At 41.3% G+C, this 25,935-nt stretch overlaps 1 protein-coding gene across 11 annotated transcripts in view; it reads left to right on the forward strand.

The window, feature by feature from the left end:
• Positions 1 to 1,845: 1,845 nt before the first annotated feature.
• The window catches only part of LOC122420279 (zinc finger protein 234-like), a 32,876-nt gene continuing 8,786 nt past the window's right edge, over positions 1,846 to 25,935 (forward strand). Inside the window, exons 1-7 of one of the 11 annotated variants that reach the window (XM_043435244.1) lie at positions 1,865 to 2,045; positions 2,978 to 3,041; positions 8,858 to 8,957; positions 10,340 to 10,466; positions 11,352 to 11,444; positions 13,853 to 15,545; positions 24,507 to 24,552. In XM_043435244.1, coding sequence (XP_043291179.1) covers positions 8,943 to 8,957; positions 10,340 to 10,466; positions 11,352 to 11,444; positions 13,853 to 15,545; positions 24,507 to 24,552 — 1,974 coding nt within the window. In that variant the 5' untranslated portion in view covers positions 1,865 to 2,045; positions 2,978 to 3,041; positions 8,858 to 8,942. Of the gene's footprint in view, positions 2,046 to 2,977; positions 3,042 to 8,857; positions 8,958 to 10,339; positions 10,467 to 11,351; positions 11,445 to 13,852; positions 17,607 to 17,801; positions 18,796 to 18,828; positions 18,953 to 24,506; positions 24,553 to 25,935 lie in introns of those variants that run through there. The other 10 variants (XM_043435243.1, XM_043435254.1, XM_043435245.1 and 7 more) reach the window with 10 other exon arrangements.

Below are 25,935 nucleotides of genomic sequence, written 5' to 3' on the forward strand. Positions count from 1 at the left end.
TATGAGGAGGCCCTTGTTCTGTCTTACTTTACCCATAGTCTCAGAGACACCTCATTTGAGGATGGTATTCTGTGATTGGTTTATATCCTAAAGGAAAATAACAGTGCCCTAGTTGGAGTGCCATGCCAGCTTCCACATGTCAGGGGCTGTTTTGTTGTCACCTCTCAGATTCATTCAATGATAGGTTTTAGATTTTCAGTGGCTTTTATTGGAAAATGTCTAGCTTATATTGAATTTAGAGAAATAGAGGCAAAATACGAGACTTGAAGAACAAGTACAAGTGGGGACTTCTCTGGTGGTCCAGTGATTAAGACTCTGTGTTTCCATTGGAGGGGGTGTGGGTTCAAACCCTGGACAAGGAACTATATAAGATCTTGCATGCCATATAGTGTGGGCAAAACAAAAAAACCAAGTCTGTGTGTTGATATATGTTAAATATGTTTATAGGGAGAGAAAAAAATCTGGTTATCTTCAAGGGGACAGAATCTAAGTATCATTCCACCCCACCCCATCCCCCCATTTTGCTTTATACTGTTTTAATTAGCTTCCAGTAACATGGATGAGAGAGTTGGACTGTGAAGAAAGCTGAGCGCTGAAAAATTGGTGCTTTTGAACTGTGGTGTAGAAGACTCTTGAGAGTCCCTTGGACTGCAAGGAGATCCAACCAGTCCATCCTAAAGGAGATCAGTCCTGGATGTTCATTGGAAGGACTGATGCTGAAGCTGAAACTCCAATACTTTGGCCACCTTATGCGAAGAGTTGACTCATTGGAAAAGACCCTGATGCTGGGAGGGATTGGGGGCAGGAGGAGAAGGGGACGACAGAGGATGAGATGGCTGGATGACATCACCAACTCGATGGACATGAGTTTGACTAGACTCTGGGAGTTGGTGATGGACAGGGAGGCCTGGTGTGCTGTGATTCATGGGGTCGCAAAGAGTTGGACACCACTGAGCGACTGAACTGAACATATGTTTTAAAATTACTACCCATAATAACGATTTTAACCAGAAAATATTAATATTTAATATACTAAATACAATATTTCATATTAAACATCCTCCCTCACCAATAGAATTCTCCTCAGTGCTCTGGCATTAAATCATAGGCTTTGGGAATCACCGTGACTCCAGTGCCAAGCTCTTCAGCAATTATGCTTGCATTGAGATAGCAGACAATTTCTTAACTTTCTGAAATTTGGTGCTTTCACATCCAAAGCAGGGATCATATCAACCTCAATGAAAAGTTTAGGTGAGGGAAGAGCGCTTTTCCATGAGGACGAGTTTCCATTTTGGCCCTCTCAAGTTTGTTTTTCCTGCCAAAGCAGTGGTACCACAGGGTCTGGAGCTGGCACTGCTACCTCCTTCCTTCCTCATTGACCCTCCCAAATCATTCCTCTTCGCCTATTCTTTTACCTCACACCTTTAGCCTCCTAACATCAGATTAGACTAAAATGAGCCTGCATTCAATCACCTTGTGTCCCCTAAGCAGTTAATATCTTGAAGACTGTATCTCCCTACTTGTTCCCTTTGCAACAACACTCCTGCCATAATTGGGAGACATTTTGATTTCAGAAAGTCGTGTCTATGGAGTATTTTCACTGGGGAACTCAAGGAAAATTAACAGACCCCGTGCAGGGAACCTCATTACCACCCCGAGAGTCCGGACTGTGGGGTTCTTTCCGCTGTGGAATTTTGGGAAGTGTAGTCAAGCAGCTCCCGTAGTTCCAACACTTCTTCCTGGAAATTGAGACTCTGGTTAGTGTCCCTTGGCATTCGGGGAAGTGTAGTTCTGACACTGTTAGTTTCTTGCACTGCCGCTCAAGAAGGGGAAATCAGATGGATTCTGGGAAGTGTAGTCCAGACGCCCCGTGAACGCCTAGGACTTCCGTCCAGGGAGAGTGAGGTTGCTGGTGTCTCTTCCGTGGGGCGGGCTTGTCAGTTCCGCGTCTTGGTGGCCCTTCCAAATGTTCTGGATCTGTGCGTGGGATGCGCAATTACCTGGCAATCGACTTAGGGGAAAAGAATCCTCAGCGGAGAGTGCAGGTGCGGAGGAGCAAAGGCAGCGGTGTGCGTTCCCGTTGGCGGAGCGGTTGGGGTATTCTGGAGACTCTGAGAGAGGACCAACTCCCCTCGCATATCTCCTAGATTATGTGTTTACGTGTCTTTGGGCTAGCCAGTTCCGCCTCTCAGCTTTCCACGCACGCTTCTACTTCCTCACATGTGGAGTTAATCTCCCCGTGCCTCCCGTTGTGTGTGTGTGTGTGTGTGTGTGTGTGTGTGTGTGTGTGTGCGTGTGTGCGCGCGCGCGCACCTAGTCGCTTAGTCGTGTCTGACTCTGCCATCCTCACATGGGGAGTTAATCTCCCCGTGCCTCCCGTTTTGTGTGTGTGTGTGTGTGTGTGTGTGTGAGTTAATCTCCCCGTGCCTCCCGTTTTGTGTGTGTGTTTGTGTGTGTGTGCGCGCGCACCTAGTCGCTCAGTCGTGTCTGACTCTGCCACCCCATGAACTGTAGCCCGCCAGTCTTCTCTGTCCATGGGATTCTCCAGGCAAGAATACTGTTACCACGCACTCCTCCAGAGGATCTTCCTCACCAGGGATCGGACCCATATCCCCCGCTTTGCAGGAGGATTCTTTATTGCCTGAGCCACCCATTACTTTTCTTTAAAAAGTAATAGAGTTGTTTTGGGAAGAGGTGATAGAAATAAAAGTCTTAGCCGGTTCCTGGCAAATAGTGAGTGCTGATTTCTTCTTGCTGTTAATTTCTCAAAGATTTGTCAGGTGCCCGGGCTAGCATCAGAGATCCACTTTTAGTGACCCTTACCCTTCTTTCTATGTCTGTGCCACACTGGGTCATCCTGCACCCCTTCTGACTTGAAAGAGAAGGTTCCAGACTGCTCGGAGGGAAGGGAGACTTTAACTTTTAACGAAGATGAGGGCTCGGTCCTGGCATTTCCTAGCATTCTCTCTTTCCCCAGCGTGACCTCAAAAAGAACTACAGGAGGTAGGAGTGCTCCTGGGCTACTAACTGCAAAGCTCCACGTGAGTAGGACTTGATATTTTTCTCTTACAATGGCGGTTGTATCAATCAGAGAATGTGTCCGATGTGTAATTGGACATGGGCATAGATAATAATTAACCCTTAATCTTTAACTTCAATGAGTGAAAGTGTTAGTCGCTGAGTCCTGTTGAACTGTTTGCGACCCCATGGACTGTAGCCCTTTGGCCTCCCGTCCATGAAATTCTCAAGGCAAGAATACTGGAATGGGTAGCCTTTGTCTTCTCTCCAGGGGATCTTCCTGATCCAGGGATCTGATTCGGTTCTTCTGCATTACAGGTAGATTGTTTACCCTCTGAGACACCAAGGAAACCCCAATGATGAGGGCTTTACAGAAATAAATACATTGTGCCGCACCATGACTCTGAAAAGAAATGTTGCTTTTTTTCCCCCTTCTGTAAAATGAGATTGATACTCAGAGTGCTGTAAATTATGTGCCCATAGTCACCCACAAAGTCAGGGGCTCAATTGAGGTTGAAATTCAGGCAATCAGTCCAGAGTTGAGTTCATAGGCTTTTAGTCCTTAAGGCTTAGGAACCAGGTGGCATCAGGCATCATAGTTAGGAATTGATCGTGAAGGGCCTTAAATCAAATAAGATGGGCTCAGACTTTCCTGTGAGTTTTTAAAGTCATTGTCAACTATTTTGTTTCCCTTATTGTGAATAGTATTTCTTATTTCATTCAGGAATTAAGAAATTTGAGAGAGAAAATTTCTTAATTACTCATTAATCCAGGGTGTAATGATAGCAAGTGTTAAGCTTCTAATACATTTTTGCTTAGTGGCTCTTTTTGTATATTTGTCTATAAACATTTTACAGATTTTTTTTTTTAAATCACGCCTTTCTCAGTGGTTTTCCCATTATGTGTTTTAACTATGGGAATTCCCGATCACTATAAGAAAAAATAAACTAATGAACTTCCATATAATTTCTTGATTAGTCTTACTATTTTCATTATTTCCATTCCTATGACTGTTTTCTGACTTTTAAGGCTATTTTATCTTTATATAATGTTAAACCTATGGAAAAGTTGCAAAAATAGTATAAGGAGCTCTCATATACCTGTTACCCAAATTCGCTGATTTTGCCTATCTGCTTTGTACCTCCATCAGCCAAATAACACCAGGAAGTTACCTGTATTCAGTGACAGCTTATCTTAACTTTTTGCATGAAGGAAGCCCATATACCATGAAATCAGGAGGTGTCTTGGTAAGAGGGATTTGAGAAAGACTGATTGTAGAATTTTAGCATCACATACTTGGTAATGTTAGATATTATACTAAAGAATAGTGTTTATCTAGTTGATATCTATTAAGTTAATCATAAGTAAGTAATGCCAGATAGCATATTGGATAACATACTATTAAATAATCCACAGTCTTGTATTTATTTTGTTATGTTTTTTAACTAAATGTCTTCATAACTGGTTTCCCCCCAAGTTCAAAGTCCAATTTTATGCCTTATGTTATATTTTGTTTTCATTTATTTTTATCAGTTGGAGGCTAATTACTTTACAATATTGTAGTGGGTTTTGTCATACATTGACATGAATCAGCCATGGAGTTACATGTATTCCCCATCCTGATCCCCCTTCCCACCTCCCTCTCCACCCGATTCCTCTGGGTCTTCCCAGTGCACCAGGCCCGAGCACTTGTCTCATGCATCCAACCTGGTGGTGATCTGTTTCACCATAGATAATATACATGTTTCGATGCTGTTCTCTCGAAACATCCCACCCTTGCCTTCTCCCACAGAGTCCAAAAGTCTGTTCTGTACATCTGTGTCTCTTTTTCTGTTTTGCATATAGGGTTATCATTACCATCTTTCTAAATTCCATATATATGTGTTAGTATGCTGTATGTTGTATTTTTTGTTTATAAACATTTTACGGAACTTTTCTCATACTTTTCTTAATGTTCTTCTTTCATTTTTTTGACATAATTTTTTAAAATTAATTAATTAATTAATTTTACTTTACAACATAATATTGGTTTTCCCATACATTGACTTCAATCCAACAGGAGTGTACATGAGTTCCCCACCCTGAACCCCCCTCCCACCTCCCTCCCCATCCCATCCCTCTGGGTCATCCCAGTGCACCAGCCCCAAGCATCCTGTATCATGCATCGAACCTGAACTGGCGATTTGTTTCACATATGATAATGCCATTCTCCCATATCATCCTGCCCTCACCCTCTCCCAGAGTCCAAAGACTGTTCAATACATCTGTGTCTCTCTTGCTGTCTCGCATACAGGGTTATCATTACCATCTTTCTAAATTCTATATATATGCATTAGTATCCTGTACTGGTGTTTTTCTTTCTGACTTACTTCATTCTGAATAATAGGCTTCACTTTCATCCACCTCATTAGAACTAATTCAGATGTATTCTCTTTAATGGGTGAGTAATATTCCATTGTACCATATGGAATATGGTACATATATATACCATACATATACCATATGGTATATGTACCATAGCTTTCTTATCCATTCATCTGCTGATGGACATCTAGGTTGTTTCCATGTCTTGGCTATTATAAACAGTGCTGTGATGAACATAGAGGTACATGTGTCTCTTTCAATTCTGGTTTCCTTAGTGTGTATGCCCACCAGCGGGATTGCTGGGTCATATGGCAGTTCTATTTCCAGCTTTTTAAGACATCTCCACACTGTTCTCCATAGTAGCTGTACTAGTTTGCATTCCCACCAACGTGTAAGAGGGTTCCCTTTTCTCCACACCCTCTCCAGCATTTATTACTTGTAGACTTTTGGATAGCAGCCATTCTGACTGGCGTGTAATGGTACCTCATTGTGGTTTTGATTTGCATTTCTCTGATAATGAGTGACGTTGAGCATCTTTTCATGTGTTTGTTAGCCATCTGTATGTCTTCTTTGGAGAAATGTCTGTTTAGTTCTTTGGCCCACTTTTTGATTGGGTCATTTATTTTTCTGGAATTGAGCTTCAGGAGTTACTTTTATATTTTTTAGATTAATTCTTTGTCCATTGCTTCATTTGCTATTATTTTCTCCCATTCTGAAGACTGTCTTTTCACCTGGCTTATAGTTCTCTTTGTAGTACAAAAGCTTTTAAGTTTAATTAGGTCCCATTTGTTTATTTTTGCTTTTATTTCCAATATTCTGGGAGGTGGGTCATAGAGGATCCTGCTGTGGTTTATGTCAGAGAGTGTTTTGCTTATGTTTTCCTCTAGGAGTTTTATAGTTTCTGGTCTTCCATTTAGATCTTTAATCCATTTTGAGTTTATTTTTGTGTATGGTGTTAGAAAGTGTTCTAGTTTCATTCTTTCACAAGTGGCAGACCAGTTTTCCCAGCACTACTTGTTAAAGAGATTGTCTTTTCTCCATTGTAAATTCTTGCCTCCTTTGTCAAAGATAAGGTGTCCATAGGTGCATGGATTTATCTCTGGGCTTTCTATTCTGTTCCATTGATCTATATTTCTGTCTTTGTGCCAGTATCACGCTGTCCTGATGACTGTGGCTTTGTAGTAGAGACTGCAGTCAGGCAGGTTGATTCCTCCAGTTCCATTCTTCTTTCTCAAGATTGCTTTGGGTATTTGAGGTTTTTTGTATTTCCATACAAATTGTGAAATTATTTGTTCTAATCCTCTGAAAAATACCATTGGTAGCTTGATAGGGATTGCATTGAATCTATAGATTGCTTTGGGTAGTATACTCATTTTCACTATATTGATTCTTGCAATCCATGAACATGGTATATTTCTCCATCTATTTGTGTCCTCTTTGATTTCTTTAATCAGTGTTTTATAGTTTTCTATATATAGGTCTTTTGTTTCTTTCAGTAGATTTATTCCTATGTATTTTATTCTTTTCGTTGCAATGGTGAATGGAATTGTTTCCTTACTTTCTCTTTCTGTTTTCTTATTGTTAGTGTATAGGAATGCAAGGGATTTCTGTGTGTTAATTTTATATCCTGCAACTTTACTATATTCATTGATTAGCTCTAGTAATTTTCTGGTGGAGTCTTTAGGGTTTTGTATGTAGAAGATCATGTCATCTGCAAACAATGAGAGTTTTACTTTTCTTTTCCAATCTGGATTCCTTTTATTGCTTTTTCTGCCCTGATTGCTGTGGCCAAAACTTCCAAAACTATGTTGAATAGTAGTGGTGAGAGTGGGCACCCTAGTCTTGTTCCTGACTTTAGGGGAAATGCTTTCAATTTTTCACCATTGACAGTAATGTTTGCTGAGGGTTTGTCATATATAGCTTTTATTATTTTGAGGTATCTTCCTTCTATTCCTGCTTTCTGGAGGGTTTTTTTCCTTTTAATCATAAATGGATGTTGAATTTTCTCAATGGCTTTCTCTGCATCTATTGAGATAATCACATGGTTCTTCTTTAATGTGGAATGATTTTACAATCTTTGTCTTTTTTGTTCTTGATATTTTGGGGGAGTATCAGTTCAGTCACTCAGTCGTGTCTGACTTTATGACCCCACAGACAGTATGCCAGGCTTCCCTGTCCATCACCAAGTCCTGGAGCTTGCTCAAACTCATGTCCATCAAGTCAGTGATCCCATCCAACCATCTCATTCTCTGTTGTCCTCTTCTGCCTTCCATCTTTCCCAGTATCAGGGTCTTTTCCAATGAGTCAGTTCTTCACATCAGGTGGCCAAAATATTGGAGCTTCAACTTCAGCAGCAGTCCTTCCAATGAATATTCAGGGTTGATGTCCTTTAGGATTGACGGATTTGATCTCCTTGCTGTCCAAGAGACTCTCAAGAGTCTTCTCCAACATCACAGTTCAAAAGCATCAATTCTCTGATGCTCAGGTTTCTTTATGGTCCAACTCTCAGGTCCATACATGACTGCTGGAAAAACCGTAGCTCTGACTAGATGGACCTTTGTCAGCAACATAATGTCTCGGCTTTTTAATATGCTGTCTATGTTTTTGGAGTGTATGTAGTCAAGTTATTTATTTATTTATTTTTTAGTCAAGTTATTTTGGAGAAAGTTCTTCATTTAAGGTTCGTCTGATGTTTTGTTTTCCATTTTTAAGTTCAGATTATGCACTGTTGGCAGGGATTTCACAGAAGTGTGAGGTGTCCTTGTCACTGCAACATAGCTGGAGCCAAAGGATATCAGTATATCCCTATATTAGTAAACTCAGCTTTGTTTACTAGACTCAGGTAATGTCTGTCAGATTTCTTCATTGTAAAGTTATCTCTTTTTTTAATTATTAAAGTTTTTTAATAGGGAGATACATTTATTAACTTACATTCTACTGTAAAGAGAACCTTCTCCTTCCCTACTTATTTATTTATTCATATATAAATATTAGTATTGACTCAATCCATAAATTCATATTGCAAACCTAAATGACATGTAGATTAATAAACATTTATTTTTACCAGCCTGAAATATATGTATCATAGAATTCACCCATTTCAGGTGTACAGATTAATGATTTTTAGTAACTTTGCTGAGCAGCACAACTATCACCATGATAATTTGGAACAATTTCATTTCTGCAGTTGGATTCCTTAGTTAACCCCCATTCTCTCCCCAGAAAGCCAGGGTACCATTAACATACTTTCTGTCTCCATAGATTTGCCTATTCTAGACATTTCATATAAATAGAATGATACAGTATGTAGTCTTTTGTGTCTGTCTTCTGTTTGTTCATTCATACATAGGCCAACATTCCAGTTGTTTCCAATTGTAGGTTATTATGAGTAATGCTGCTTTGAACTTTCATGCACTCATTCACAAGAAGCATCTGTGACCCAAGCTACTCTTTCATGTCTTTTTCTACCTTTCAGACTCTCAGAACTCGCTCAGACAATTCTGACCTCCTAGAACCTGTATAACTCAGGACTGTGCCCATCCCTAGGCATAGGAGGAAACATGACCACACTCAAGGTGAGTAGTACCTGCCTTTCTCACTTTAAAGTTCCATCTCGTTGCTCAGATAGTTGCACGTTTGTTTTGGGATGCCTCAAGCAGAACAGGAGACATGGGAGACATTACGTTGTCCTTCTTGAGTTTTCTTTGTGTTTGTTTTTATTTTATGTGATTATTATATATTTTATGGAGTAGAAAAATGACTAGAAATGAATAACTCTCCCATTTCATTACTTCCCTACTGGCAAACTAACTGTTATTTTCTCTTTGTCTTTTCCTCATGTGCATTTATAACTGTATTTGTATTCAGGTGTACATCTAACTTTAAATTTTGACTTTGTTCCATTAATATTATATATTTTTTTAAATGGGTACTTCACATTTGCCACTGTATTGATACACCTTTTTTTTATTTTTTGGCAGCTTTTTATTTTTGACTACATCCTACCTGTAGACATTTAGGTGGTTTACAAATTTGACTGTTCTAGGCAACCCTTCAGTGACAGCTTTCTTCCATGATACCTTTTCCCCTCAAATCAGTTGTGAAAACAATGTCAGTTTTTTGTCCTTGATGTACTATGCATTCAATATAGAAAGAACTATATTTGATCTGTGTTGTGTTGGCTGTTTCTTAGGTAGAATATCCAAATAACAACATGGCACATCTCTCTTTTCTTTCTTTCTCTCTCTCTCTTTTTTTTTTTTTTTTTTTGATGCACCACATGGCTTGTGGGATTTTAGTTTGTTAAAAAGATTTCGGAGGACTTCCTGGTGGTCTAGTGGCTAAGATTCCATACTCCCAATGCAGGGGGCCTGAGTTCAATCCCTGGTCAGGGAACTAGGTCCCACACACCCCAACTAAAAATTTGCATGCTGCAACTGAAACCTGGTTCAGCCAAATGAATAAATAAATATATTTTTTAAAAATGTTGGTATAACACCAGACACATGTAATGTGCATCTTAGGATCAGTGGCTACTTAAAAAGGGAAAGTGCCAAGAAGGTGGAGAGGATGGGTAGGAAGTGAGTCCAGAGTCTGAGGGACTTCAGTCAGTCTGTTGCCACTGAGGAAGGAGAATCACGGAGGAAGCCACTGAGGCTGAGGAGAATCCGTGTGTGGCATTGGCAGGATAGAAGAAGGGCTGGAAACTCTACAAATTGACTGAAATCCTTCAGAATCTTAACTCACCTCTCACCCATCCTTTCTTTTCCATAGCCTCACTTCCCGAGAGGCTGAGAAAAGTCAGTGTGTGGTGTTGGCAGGACAGAAGGATGGGGGCTGGAAAGTCTACACATTTCCACAGGAGCTGGTATATCTTCCCATCAACCACCTCTCCTTGGCGTAGTCCCTCTTCCACTGGACATTGGTTGAAAGATTGAGCTGAGTTTGTTTGTTGTAGGAGGCAGTGACCTTCACGGATGTGGCTGTGACCTTCACGGAGGAGGAGTTGGGGCTGCTGGACTCGGCCCAGAAGAAGCTGTACCAGGATGTGATGCTGGAGAACTTCCGGAATCTGGTCTCAGTGGGTGAGCACAGGCGCCCTGTCTTTTTTAAAAAATATGTACTTGGCTGCTCCGAGTCTTAGTCACGGCATGTGGAATCTAGCTCCCTGACCATGGATCAAACCCAGGCCCCCTGCATTGGGAGTGCAGAGTCTTAGTCACTGGACCACCAGAGAGGTCCCAGGCACCTTTTCTAACAAGGTCATCTCCCTGGTTTGGCTTTGTGTCCTCAGATGTGGAAGGCTTTTGGGGTCTTGAAATGGCACTTGGGACCTGAGTTTCATACCAAAGTCTTTTTAACAAAATAAAATAAGGGAGAAAAATATCAGAATTTGTCAGGAAGAATGGAATACATTGCAGGAAATACTCTGGCCATTTGTGTGAGTCATATAAGAACCAGTGAGGGAGAGATTTAATGAAAATAGGCACTGGTGAGAAATTGGTTTCTGTAGTACTTACTGTATTTATGTGTCCAGGTCTTGAAATATTGGTATTTTGGGGTTTTTTTTTTGTTTTCCTTTTTACTTTTTGACTGCACCTTGGGCCATGAGGGATCTTAGTTCCCTGATCACAGATCAAATCCGTGTCTCCTGCATAGAAACTCTGAGTCTTAACTGCTAGACCACCAGAGAAGTTCCAGTATTTTTTCAAATAGGTCATGTTTTCTTAAAAATATTTTCATTATGCTCGTTTTGACTCATTGACCAACCTTAGATACAGGAATCTTAATTTCCAGTAAATTGTACTGTTAGTATATTCATTTTCTTTTCTTTTTTCCTGACTTTAAATTTATTTGTTTTTAATTGAAGGATAATTGCTTTACGGTATTGTGTTGGTTTGTACCAAACGTCAACATGAATCAGCCACAGAGTGTGTTCATTTTAAATATGTTACTCTGCATGTTCACAGGGTGTTACCGCTTCGGATATCACATATTCCACTTAGAAAAGGAAAAAAGGCTTTGGGTGGTAAAGACAGCAACTCAAAGAGAAGGGAAGTCAGGTAAGAACCAGGCAGATGGGGGTCCTTAGAGAAGCCCTCCCATGTGTTTTTACTTCTCTCCAACCCTTTGGCTGTCATCTCATCCAAACTGCCAGACCTCTTCTTTAACACACCTTTGTACTGGTTGCCCTGCCCCTCCTATAGTCTGTTCTCCAGGTAGTAGCCAAGAGTGATGCTTAGGAAGGACTGCCATGAGGAAATCACTTAGGAAAGTGATGCCATTCCTCTCTTCCAAGCCTTTTGTAGCTTCTTATTTTTCTTAAAGTTAAACCTCTTAAAGTGGCTTCTGGAGTCCTCCAGGATCTGCTCATGGTCCCCCACTGTCCCTCTGATTCCTTTCCTCTCGCTCCTTGTCTCCCACCCATGCTGCACACCACGCCAGGCTCAGCCTTGCCAGGGATGCTGCATCACCTATGACTGCCTGAGCAAATGACTGCAAACACCATAGCTTAACACAACACACGTTGAACATCTTATACTTCCAGAGGTCAGAGGTGTGGCATGGTTTCACTTTGGAGGTTCTGGGGGAGAATCTGTGTCTTTGCCTTTCCAGTGGCTCATGGCCACCTTCCTCAAGCTTCACAGCTAGCGACATCGCTTGTCTCTGCCCCATCTTCCCTTGTCACGTGTCCCTCTTCGCTTTTTTCCTGCATCACGCTTCTGGTTCATAGGAGACTTTTGATTGCATTGAGCCTCCCACTCCACCCCAAAGTAGAGGGTGCACTTAATTTTAAGGTCAGCTAATCAGCAGCCTTAATCCTGTCTGAAATCTTAATTCCCCTTTGCCACATAGTCTGACATAGTCTAGGCTCCAAAAATCAGGATGTGAGTTCTTTGGGGGACAGTTACTGTGATCACAGCAGATTCTTCCACCTCTGAGCCCTTAACTCTGCCAGACCTACTCTTCTACCACTAGTCTTCCAGCTCCCTCCCTTTCTGCCTTCAGGTCTCCGCTCAGTTCCAACATCATGAGAGAGGTCTTCTCTGACCACCCTGTGTAAAATTCCATCCTCTCCTTTCTCTCCTCATTCTGCATCTTACTGGATCTCACAGACTTTGCTTATTTATCACTCCTCTCTCAGCACTGGAGTGTGATCACCAGGAGTGTGGAGTTTTGTCTGTCCTGTTGAGTACCGGGAGCAGCCCAGTATGTGGCAGGCATCTGTAAATATTTGTTGACTCTGTAAGTTTGATGGATGTGATGGGAGACCTCTGTTTCTCTCAGTGTGAATGGGATATTTATAGGTCATGTAAAAACCAGAGTGAAGGAAGGAGGTTGCAGAGCATTTTTTGTCTTTTGATGATTGCCTATCTTATTACTTTCTTTTTTTCTTCCTTTTAGTTTTTAAAATTTAGTCAATTTTCCCAATTTTTTTCTATTTTAGATTCTTTCCTTAATTTAAATTGAAGAATAGTTGATTTACAATGTTGTGCTAATTTCTGCAGTATAGCAAAGTAATTCAAGAAGTTAAACGCAGTTTTTGAGGGTTTAAAAAAAAAAAAAAACCTGAACCATGGTAAGAAATGCATGCTTTGTGATAACCAAAACCTGCATTTCAGGTGTTGGAGATTTATATATATCACTTTCATAGGTATTTCATGTGATGACCCCTTTCCTATTGATGATGATGCTGGTTCTTTTTTCTTTTTAAACATGTAGTTTTATTTACTTTATTTCATTTGGCTGCACTGGGTTTTCAAGAATGTCATATAGTTGGAATTATACAGTATGTATGCTTGTCAGATTGGCTTCCATTTTGGAACTTAGAAATAAGTATTTACATTTCCTCCACATCTTTTCCTGGCTTGGTAGTACATTTCTTGTTAGCACTGAATAGTATTCCATTGTGTGGAATACTTTTTATTTATACATTTATTTATTTATTTATACATACTTTTTATTTATACATTCACCTGCTGAAGGGCATCTTAGTTGCTTCCAAGTTTTGTTTACTTGGAAAAAGTAAAGTTTTTGCTTTCTCTTAAAGTTCTAGTTGATTCATATTTTATTATCTCTATAACTTTTTGTCTGCATCATTTACTAACGATAAAGTTTACTATCTGAGATTCTACACTGCCTTTGACCCAATAGAAAGTGTCTATAGGTGAACAGTTTGCATCTAATTATCAATTTTTCAAGTTAAATTTTTGACATTTAATTTGCACCTCATGTAGGAAACTCGCACCAATGGGTTTTGTTAGGTTTAGTGGTAGTGGGTAGGAGCCACCTGGACCACCACTTGGTTTCCATTGGCATGCAAACTAGAGCACATGACACACAATGGAAGAGACAAACGGAACATTCTCTGGATTCATTCAAGTTTCATACTCTCTCCTAAATGTGAAATCTTGAAAACAGCGAACAGAACCTTCAGTTGTCCACATCTCTGAATTTTGTGTCTTTGCAGAAGAAAAGATCCAAAGTGAGATGGAGACTATTTCAGAAGTAGGACCACATGAAGAGCTTTCCTGCTGGCAGATCTGGCGACACATTGCAAGTGACTTAACCAGGTGTCAAGACTCCAGGATAAAACATTCTGAATTCCACCACCAACATGACTCACCTGGCCAGAATGGGGCCAGACTATCTGTAATTCACACTAGCCAGACACCTTCTCAGTGTAATGAATGTACAAAATCTTTCGGTGATCTCTCCAACTTTGATCTTCATCAACAAATACACTCAGGAGAGAAGTCTCATACATGTTGTGAGTGTGGAAAAAGCTTCTGTTACAGCTCAGCACTTCGCATTCATCAGAGAGTTCACTCGGGAGAGAAACGCTATAAGTGTGATAAGTGTGGCAAGGAATTCAGCCAGAGTTCACAGCTGCAAATTCATCAGAAAGTCCACACTGTAGAGAAGCCATTCAGATGTGAGCAGTGTGGGAAAGGCTTCAGTCATAGATCAACACTTACTGTTCATTGTAAATTACACACGGGAGAGAAACCTCACAATTGTGACAAATGTGGAAGGGCCTTCATTCATGCTTCACATCTTCAGGAACATCAGAGAATCCACACTGGGGAGAAACCATTCAAATGTGATATATGTAGTAAGAACTTCCGCCGCAGATCAGCACTTAACAGTCATTGTATGGTCCACACTGGAGAGAAACCATACAAATGTGAGGAGTGTGGGAGGTGTTTCACTTGTAGCTCAAATCTGCATATCCACCAGAGGGTCCACACAGGAGAGAAGCCTTATAAATGTGAGGAGTGTGGTAAATGTTTCATTCAACCTTCACAATTTCAGGCCCATCGGAGAATTCACACGGGAGAGAAACCATATGTATGTAAAGTATGTGGTAAGGGCTTCATTTACAGTTCAAGTTTTCAAGCTCATCAGGGAGTCCACACAGGAGAAAAACCATACAGATGTGATGAGTGTGGGAAGAACTTCAGGATGAAAATCCATTATCAAGTTCATCTTGTCATCCACACAGGAGAAAAACCCTATAAATGTGAGGTATGTGGGAAAGGCTTTCGTCAGAGTTCATATCTTAAAATCCATCAGAAGGCCCACAGTGTAGAGAAACCCTACAAGTGCGAAGAGTGTGGGCAGGGCTTCAATCAGAATTCACGACTTCAGATCCACCAGCTGATCCATACTGGTGAGAAACCATACAAATGTGAAGAGTGTGGGAAGGGATTTAGTCGTAGAGCCGATCTTAAAATTCACTGCAGAATCCACACTGGAGAGAAACCGTACAATTGTGAGGAGTGTGGAAAAGTCTTTAGTCAAGCTTCTCATCTTCTGACCCACCAGAGAGTCCACAGTGGAGAAAAGCCATTCAAATGTGAGGAATGTGGCAAGAGCTTCAGTCGGAGTTCACACCTTCAAGCCCACCAAAAAGTCCACACTGGAGAAAAGCCATACAAATGTGAGGAGTGTGGGAAGGGCTTTAAGTGGAGCCTGAACCTCGACATGCATCAGAGGGTCCACACAGGAGAGAAACCATATAAGTGTGGGGAGTGTGGGAAGCACTTCAGTCAGGCCTCAAGTCTTCAGCTTCATCAGAGTGTCCACACTGGAGAGAAGCCCTACAGATGTGATGTGTGTAGTAAAGTCTTCAGTCGGTCTTCACAGCTTCAGTATCACAGGCGAGTTCACACAGGGGAGAAACCTTACAAGTGTGAGACGTGTGGTAAGAGCTTCAGTTGGCGTTCCAATCTTGTAAGTCATCACAAAATTCATACTGGAGATATATTATATGAAAGTGATGAGAGTGGTAAGAACATCAGGGAACTGTCAGAGGAAAGAAGTTCCACAAAATGATTGTTTCAAAAAACTCATGTGCAACCCTGAGTTCTTGCAAGTGTCAGGTCTCATAGGAGGGAAGGTATTGGGTGTTGAAGCAGTAGCTGAATATATCCCAGTGTTCACCAGACCTCACAGCAGAAACCTCCTCTGAGTGGTGCAGTCAGGGTTGCATTCAGAACTTTGACATTTGTTAGATACCAGTTAGGGAGATAGCACTTAGAGAGGAAGAGTTTGGTCTTGCCTTTAATGAAAGTGTAAGGATGGGCTTGTCAAAACTGATGTCCAAGAGAATGTGAGCTCCATGAGGGCAGGGACTTGGATGTTGAATCTACACAACCTTAACATCGACTCTTGCTTGTATGTGTGCTCAGTTCATGTATGTTAAATAAACCAAAAGGGGGAAGTGTACACTATATGAAAATTGTTTCAGAGGAGGAAACCTACCAAGTAAAATTAATTCAGGAAGTGATCATTTGTTGAAGTACAGAAAACCACTTGATATTATAATCTGCAGTATTAATATGATATGAGCCTATTGCAACTGGCTCCTTGCCTCCCACAGCCTCCGTTCTCAAGTAGGGTTATTGTCTGAGGCCCTGTCCAGTTTTCCAAGGATTGTGTCTGATATAAATTGAGCTGTCTTGTGATTTTTTTTTTCTGACAGTACAAACTGAAAATGTTACTAACTTTGCAACAATAGGTAACTGTACAATTGACTTTTTGTGAGTCAGTCAATGTTAAGGCAGGATTTACTGTAACATTTTGAAAACGTCACAAAAATTGTCACTAGAAAAAATTTTATTGGTCAACCTTGAACTTACTGATTTCGAATTCCCTGCATTTTTATCCAGACTTTGAAATGTTTGCTTACTAAATGCTGTAGCTTTTCTTCTGTCAAAACTTCTCAGGTAGGGGCTATGCCATATTCTTCACACACGTCCATGAGGAAAATACCCAGGAAACTTGTAGGAATTTGATAAAATTATTAAATGTATTATTGAGGCAAGACTGACATTTATGTCCTTTGACCTGTTGGTAGCAGTAAAGCATGGTTTTGGGAAAGGAGTACTTATCAGTATATAGGTTATATATCTCTTTGATCTCAAAATCATACAATTGAATGCTTTTGATTATGAAGTTAAAATATGAAAAAGATAAGCACCACATCAATGATGTCACTGAATTTTTTAAATGGAAATAAGTGTACAGCTGTAGGAATTTGAGTTTTGCTATATTTTTATATTAATCTGAAGCCATTAAAATTCTGGCAAATATAATGGCAAGAGATACATAATATGGGCTTTGAGAGGTCACAGATTGTAACCTTCGGAGTATAATTGAATCTTTGTGTGTGTATGTGTGTATGTGTGTGTATGTGTGTGCATGCACACATCTGTATGTAGACATGCATAAGATCATGTGTAAAGGGATACTCTTCCATAGTGGTTTTCCGTAGTTAGGAGCATGTTGTGGTATTTTTTCATTTTATGACTTCATGTTACAGTTTTTTCATTCAATAGTACCATCAAAGCAGGAAATTACAATAGAGTTTGAAAAAATTACTACTAAATATCCCTTGTAGTTAACACCTCATAAGATGATTGTTCTGTATTGTCATAAGGCATATAAAGATCAAAATTATGATAGGATCCCAGAAGCCAATTCAAAATTTTTAAAAAATTGATTGTTTTGCATACACAGATAAATTTATGCTTCAACCATTGAATCTTTTTGCTGTACTTTAACTATAAATATAGGACATGGAGAGCAGAAATTTAGCAGCTGGAAACGAAGTGGATACACATACAGTGTGCTCAGCTGTTTCAGTGATGTCTGACTCTTTGCGACCCTGTGCACTGTATCCTGACTGGCTCCTCTGTCCATGGAATTCTCCAGATTAAGAATTCTGGAGTGGGTTGCCATGCCCTCTTCCAGGGGATTTTCCCGACCCAGGTATTGAACCCGTGTCTCCTGCATCTGCTGCATTGCCGGTAGATTCTTTACATATGTGGCTCAGCTGGTAAAGGATCCGCCTACAATGTGGGAAACCTGGGTTGGGAAGATCCCCTGGAGAAGGGAAAGGCTACCCACTCCAGTATTCTGGCCTGGAGAATTCCATGGACCATATACTCCATGGGGTCGCAAAGAGTTGGAGACGATTGAGCAACCTTCACTTTTCCTGTTGAAAAGATGTGCGTGAGGAGGGAACACAGAATTAGAACAGAGGACCCTCTCGATGTGGAACCAGTAAGGACATAGCATGTTTGGTCACATTTCAGTGATTGAGGTATGTTGACTTTTGACTTAAGCCCGTTCCAAAGAAAGCCCAGTTTCCTTCTCTTTTATTTCAACAGTAAAACTCGGGTTTACCAGAAAGCCTCTATGGCTGGTAATGCATTTATGTCACTTAGGTCCTTGAACACGTCCAAAGTGCTTCTAAGCGTGTAAGCCTGTTCTAAGGCTGACGCGGTAGAATGGCAAGACATCTGCCTGAAACCTTAGGGGTTAAGGGAAGTGAAAACCAGGGGAACTGGCCACTTCCTCATCAGGGGGTGAGGCTTTGACTGTTTTCCGCGAGGACCTTTGCGGGAAGTGTAGTCCAAGAGGGCAGTAGTGTGGAGGGCCCACACACACTCCCTTTGCATTCTGGGATGTGTAGTCCAAAGCTCCGTGTAGGCTCGCATAAAATGAAGTCGCCCAGTCGTGTCCGACTCTTTGCGACTCCATGGACTGTAGCCCACCAGGCTTCTCCATCCATGGGGTTTTCCAGACAAGAATACTGGAGTGGGTTGCCATTTCCTTCTCTAGTAGGCTCGCATACTGCAGCTATAATAAGGCTGGACTGCGAATATCTCCCCGCGGAATTCTGGGAAGTGTAGTCCAGGAGCTCCGGGTACTCGCAGGCCCTTCGGCCCCAGGAGGACGACGTAGCAGCCATCTTTCGCTTGATGATGATGTTTCAGGTCTGCTTTTCACGATCCATTCAAACGCCCCCGAAATGCGCTTGGGGCCGGCAGCTCCTGATCTTTCATTTGGAGAGAAAGAGGAGCAGCGGCTAGAAGCAGAGGTTTGACGGCCAAGGGTGATGATGTTCGTGCCCCTGGGCGGAGCGTTTGGTAGCGTCCCGGGATGGGGCGGGCTCATGTTGTGCTTTTTGGGATTTGAGGGTCTCCTCGGCTTTCTGCACCACTAACCTGACCTCCTACTAATGAAGCTCGCTCTTTGGCTTCATACTCTGTCACATTGGGTGAGTTGCTTAACCCTTTTGTGCCTCCCTTGCTGTTCTGTAAAAGAGAAATAAAAGTAATTCTTAATACAGTATTGGAGAAAAAAGAGATAGCAAAAGGTCAACAATTGCCTGATGCATGATTGTTATTAATGCTACTGTAATTCAGAAGCACCCGGATTCTCACAGTGAGTTTCTGTGAGCCCAGGAAACGGAATTGTCCTGGACTCCGGACTTGTTTAGAAAAGGGAGGGTTCCTTCTAGCTGGTACAAGAGGGTGTGAAATATAGGGGATGCAAACACAATCCTGGGATTTCGCAACCTTCTTTCCTTCCCCAGCCCTGACTTCTCAAAAAGCACTACACGAAGGAAGAGGCAACAGAGACCCAAGGGAGTAGAACTTGGCATTCTTCTATTTAAGATACATAAATTGTAGAACGTATGGGGCATGAGTAATGATTGTAACTAAGCCTTGGTCACTTAAGTTCCATTCCAAAAGCTTTATACAGATGTACACGTTTCTATCACACTGGCTGTGTACATCGGTACTGCTGTTTCCCTGCTTTAGAGATAAGAAGATGGAGCTAGGGAACACAACCCTGTTGGCCCATCCTCACCTGAATAGTAAGAGGCAGAGGTGCGGTTGTAACCCCAAGTAGGCTGAGGCCAACACCTGGGTTTGCTAATCTCTTTGATATATTCTTCTTGAGCATAGGGAACTGACTAGAATCTCTTCATTAAAGTAGGTTGGGACTTAACTGTGGGGACCTTGAGAGCAAGGTTTAGGTTATTCTGTGAAGTTTTTTTGTTTGTTTGTTGTGTTTTGTGTGTGTGGTTTCTTTGGCCTCACCACACAGCTTGCTGGATCTTAGTTCCTTGACCAGGGATTGAACCAGGGCCCATGGCAGTGGAAGTACCGAGTCCTAACCAAGGACCCCCAAGGGAATTCCCTATTCTATCAATTTTAAGATGGTTTTCTCAACTGGGTCATTTATTTTATTTCAAGTAATGTTTATATTACAGAAGTAACAATCATTACAGTAATGCAAATGTAAGGAAAAATTTTAATTACCCATAAGTTTCAGTTCAGTTCAGTTCAGTCGCTCAGTCATGTCCGACTCTTTGCGACCCCATGAATTGCAGCACGCCAGGCCTCCCTCTCCATCACCAACTCCTGGAGTCTACTCAAACTCATGTCCATCGAGTCGGCAATGCCATCCAGCCATCCCATCCTCTGTCATCCCCTTTTTCTCGTGCCCCCAATCCCTCCCAGCATCAGAGTCTTTTCCAGTGAGTCAACTCTTCGCATGAGGTGGCCAAAGTATTGGACTTTCAGCTTCAGCATCAGTCCTTCCAATGAACACCCAGGACTGATCTCCTTTAGGATGGACTGGTTGGATCTCCTTGCCAACCCGTAAGTTTAGGGTGTAAAGATAACAGCTGTTAATGTTTTAGTGCCTTTTTGTCTGGTTACCCTTTGTTTATGTGTCTGTTTAGTGGAGGCTGTTTTCTTTGAGACTGAGGTTACACTGCCTTGCTACTCAAATTGTGGTCCACAGACCAGCAGCATTGGCATCACTTGGGTAGAAAGGCCCAGCCTTGAGCCCCATTCAAGACCTTCTGATTTAGAATTTCTACATGGGGGCCTAGAAGTCTGCATTCCAGCAAGATCCTGTAGTAACTCCCCTGCATGTGAAAATATGAGACGCTCAGGAGAGATCTTGTCTGGAAACTGAGGCTGAGGAAATTGACCCTGCTGGATGTCGCAGATAAAGCAGAGCTTTACTTAGTCCGAGGATTTTATTACCCCACTAATGATTGTCAGTTGTCGGGGATCCTTGCAAAAAATCCTGACTTGAGTGAAAGGTAGCTAGCAAGTGTAGAATCAAAATGGAAGTTTATTAGATGTGAAGATATATCCTTTCCAGGCTTTTGGGGGTAGATTCATTGCTGTCGTTTAAACTAGAGTGCTGTTGCTGCTCTTTAGTTGCTAAATTGTGTCCGACTCTTTGGGACCCCATGAACTGTAGCCCACCAGGCAGCTCTGTCCAGGAGATTTCCCAGACAAGGGTACTGGAGTGGGTTGCCTTTTCCTTCTCTAGGGGATCTTCCTCACCCAGGGATCAAACCCGAGTCTCCTGCTTGGTAGGCGGATTCTTTATCACTGAGCCACCTAGAAAGCCTCATAAACTAGGCTAAAGTGTGCCTAAAGTGGGAAGATTAACTAGTAGTTATTGTTAATTAGTACTAGATATTTTTGCCATAGTCATCATCATTGAGCCACTACTATTAATACTATTGTTATTACTATGACTAATTCCTAGCTTCTCTTTTTAAATTTTATTTCTTAACATATTTATTGGAGTATAGTTGATATACTGTGTTAAATGTTTTCTATAACTATTTTCATTAAAATATTAGGAAATAATATAAAAATAATTTCAAACTTAGAGAAAAGTTGCAAAAATAGCATAAGGAGTTCTCATATACTCTTTATGTGGAGTCACCAATTATTTCTGTTTTGCTCAGTTGCTCATTTGTGACCGCCAGCCAGCAGCCACCAGAAACATACCTGTAATCAAAAAGCTCACTTTGTTTTAGCTTACTGCAGCAAGGACGCCTATGCAGCACTGGTGTCCTGGTGAGAGGCAGTGAGGTACGGCTGCTTCTGTGGTTTCAGTTTGTGTTAACTGAGTTGAGGAGAGCTTGAGGCAGTAAGGGTTTGTTCTGGATTGGATGGTGTCAAGAAGGAGATGCAATTGACTACTGAATATCATAATGATTTGTATCTAGTGGATGAGAGAAACAACATGGGACTGGAGTCATTATTAATGAAGTGGTCCATCACTCATGTCTGCTGAGAGGACAGTTCTTTGTTTTTTTTTAATATTATTTACTAGTGACTGCATCAGGTCTTAGTTGCAGCAAGTAGGCTTCGTGGCTCCACAGAATGTGGGATCTTAGTTCCCTGACCAGGGGTCCAACACACATTCCCTAAATTGGACGGTGAATTCTCAAGCCCTGGACTACCAGGGAAGTCCCAGTTCTTTGGTTATTTTTGTCTGTGTTGTGGTGCAGCTTGTCTTTTTCTCATTTCAACACGATTCTTGTTGATCAGTTGAAAACACCAAGTTCGAGCTGTTTCTGTTGCTAGCCCTCAGTGCAGTGTGGCTTTTCACGGCTTTATCATACTTACATATTTTTTCGTTTGCAGAGCCAGTTAATCAAAAGGAGGTTAATGCCATTGGTAACACACTATTATTTAACGCACAGCCCATATTTACATTTTTTATTAGTCTTTTCTTTAAGATCTTGTTTAAAATTGAAATCTAGTTGATTTATAATATCATGTTTATTTCACAGCACAGTGATTCATTTATTTTTCAGATTCTTTTCCCTTACAAGTGACTACAGAATGTTGAGTATAATTTCCCTGTGCTGTACAGTAGGTCCTTGTTGGTTCTAATAAAGTCTTGGTGAGCCAGTTTTCTTCTTCAAGGTGTAATCCAGTTATATGCGTTGCACTTAATTTTCATTTCATTAGTCTTCTTTAGTCTAGAATGATTCCTCAGACTTTTTGGCTTTTGATATTTTTGAAGAGTATTGGTAAATTATGTTGTGGAAGGTCCCACTTTTTTGGTTTCTCTGACCTTTGTTCATGATTAGGTTCAGGTTATATGTTATTTTTTAAAATAATTTTATTTATTTATTTGTTTTTGGTTGTGCTGGGTCTTTGTTGCTGCATGGGTGAGCAGGGGCTACACTCTAGTTACGGTGCACGGGCTTCTCATTGTGGTGGCTTCTCTTGTTGTGGAGACAGGCTCTATGGCTTGTGGGCTCAGTAGTTGTGAAACACAGGATTAGTTGCTCTGCAGCATGTGGTATATTCCCAGATCTGGGATAGAACTTGTGTCTTCTGCATTGGTAGACAGATTCCTCACTACTGAGCCACCCAAGGAAGCTGTGGTTTATCTGATACTTGTTCATGATTAGATTCAGGTTATGCATTAAAAAAATGTTTTGTTTTTTTTTTAATTTGTTTTTGGCTGTGCTGGGTCTTCGTTGCTGCACAGGCTTTTCTCTAGCTGTGGTGCACGGGCTTCTCCTTGCGGTGGCTTCTCTTGTGGAGCACAGGCTCTAGGACACATGGGCTTCAGTAGTTGCAGCTTAAAGGCTCAGTAGTTGCGGCTCACAGGCTCTAGATCACAGCCAGGCTCAGTAGTTGGGACACATGGGTTTCGTTGCTCCATAGCATGTGGGATCTTCCTGAACCAGGGATCAAACTCATCTCCTACACTGGCAGGTGGATTCTTTATCACTGAGCCACCGGGGAAGCCCTGGTTTATCTAATATTTGTTCATAATTGGATTCAGGTTATGCATTATTAACAGTGATGCCCCAGAAGTGGTGAGGCAGCCCTCTAAGGCATCATACCAAGCAAACATCAGTTTGTGGGTTTGTCCCAGCTGGTGATTTCAGTTTTGTGTGCTTGGTTAAGGTGTCTGCTGAGTAAGGTTAAGGTGTCTGCCGAGTAACTGTTGTCCTTTTTGCAATTAATATTTTGAAACAATGTGGCTGTCTTACTCCTCACTAAACTTTCCAAATTTTAGCACCCATTGATTTTCTGTCTTTCACTCTACAGTTATTAGTTTGCGTTCTGCCATGGGGAGGAGCTCTCTCTTCTCATCCATTTATTTTTTAAACATTTCTTTCTTTATAATTCAGATTCCTGTATGGAATTTTTTGGTATGGAGTGTTGAGGTGTTTTTTATTATTGTTGCAGAATCCAGGCTTTTATTAGTTCTCTTTACATCTGTGCATAATTGTCAAAAGGGTACTTCCTGCTTAAAAAGAAACAATGTATTTTTGTATCTTTTATAAAAAGTTGTCTATTTCAGTTTAAATATTAATGTTGTGGTAACAAAATTACCAGGAATACAAGCAGAGATTTGCAGAACTCTAAAAACTGGCATTTTGGGCCAACCACCTGGGACCTGCCCGTATTTGACAGTGTTCTGTTGTTAGAAACCGCATCTATAAGGATCATTTCAAATTGTTCAATATCATCTGCTTTACCACAGTTGCTGAGAAATAAAAAATCCTGACGGGATTCTCTGAGCTTTCTGCCTTACACCAGTCTCATGAGGTGGATACCCCTGTTCTCCCCCACTTGCTGATGACAGAATTGAGGCAGAGAGATGTTAATAATTTGCCAAAGATGACACTGCTAGTGAGTGGTATAGCCCGGATTTCAGCCCGTGCGTGTTGACTCCAAAGCCTGCTCTTACTCACATGGTCTCTGATTACACCTTGGAATAAGAAGGACCACTGTGGAAGCCGCAGCACACTGATGGGGCCACTGCGTGTGGGTGGGCGAGGTGCTCCCTGAACAGCTAATGAGAGGGGTCTCGGGGGCATCCGGTATTGGTGCAGGATCCCTCTCAAGCCCACTCGGCTGCATCCACTTGGTGACTGAGTGCCTTGCTGATTGACAGCGAGCCCCGCCTGGGTTAGTCACATTTTTGTAAGCCAGTTTTCATTGACTTCTTTCTCCTTTCCCTCTCTGTCTTCCTAGGACTCTGCGCTTCCCTGGAAGGAGAGAGAAGATGAACATGTTCATGGTGAGTAGAGCTTGTCTCTCTTGCTGTTAAAAATACCATTTTCATACTCAGAGATTTTACATCGATTTTTCTTTATTTGTTTTTAATTGAGGTATGGCTTCCCTGATAGCTCAGTTGGTAAAGAATCCGCCTGCAATGCAGGAGACCCTGGTTTAATTCCTGAGTCGGGGAGGTCCACTGGAGAAGGAGTAGGCTACCCACTCCAATATTCTTGGGCTTCTCTTGTAGCTCAGCTGGTAAAGAATCCACCTGCAATGTGGGAAACCTGGGTTCAATCCCTGGATTGGGAAGATCCCCTGGAGATGGGAAAGGCTACCCACTCCAGTATTCTAGCCTAGAGAATTCCATGGACTGTATAGTCCATGGGAGTTGCAAAGAGTCGGTCATGACTGAGCAACTTTCACTTTCACTTTTCACTTTCATAGTTGATTTACAGTGTTGTGTTAGTTTCAGGTACAGCAGAATGATTCAGTTATATATATGTGTGTGTATATATATGTGTGTATATATATATATTCAGATTCTTTTCCCTTACAGGGAAATATTTTGTAATAACAGAATACTGACTGTAGTTCCCTGTGGGTTTTTCTTTTTCAAGGAGAGTCTAAGCCTGTGAAGACATTTGTGAGCCATGTGTGCTTTTTAAAAAACTTTCTGTCTTATGTAATTAGTTTTGGTTTTAATTTTGGTTTTATTTCATCATTTTTTATTTGCTAAGTAAAAGAAAAATTAAGGGACATGAGGAACATCTTCTACTTTACTATTTCCCAGCTTACAAATTAGCTGCTTTTATATCTCTGTAATCTCTTCATCATATATATTCATAGCTGTGTATTTGTATTTATAACATAGTAGTAGTTGTGTTAGTTGCTCAGTCATGTCCGATTCTTAGTGACCCCACGGATTGTAGCCTGCCAGGCTCCTCTGTCCATGGATTCTCCGGGCAAGAGTACTGGAGTGGGTAGCCATTCCCTTTGCCAGAGGACCTTCCCAACCCAGGAATCAAACCCGGGTCTCTTGCATTGCAGGCGATTCTTTACCATCTGAGCTACAGAGAAGTTCCTTTATAACATAGATACAATTTTAAAACTTTTCTCATTTAATACTACCTAACATTCACTTTTAATTGCTTTATTATGTTCCAAAAAACTTCAGTTCAGTCGCTCAGTCGTGTCTGACTCTTTGCGACCCTATGGACTACAAGATGCCAGGCTTCCCTGTCCATCACCAATACCTGGAGCTTGCTCAGACTCATGTCCATCGAGTTGGTGATGCCATCAGCCATCTCATCCTCTGTCGTCGTCTTCTCCTGCCTTCAGTCTTTCCAAGCATCAGGGTCTTTTCAGTGAATGAGTTCTTCATATCAGGTGGCCATAGTATTGG

This window comes from Cervus canadensis, chromosome 18 (assembly GCF_019320065.1).
Source record: "Cervus canadensis isolate Bull #8, Minnesota chromosome 18, ASM1932006v1, whole genome shotgun sequence".
NCBI lineage: Eukaryota > Metazoa > Chordata > Mammalia > Artiodactyla > Cervidae > Cervus > Cervus canadensis.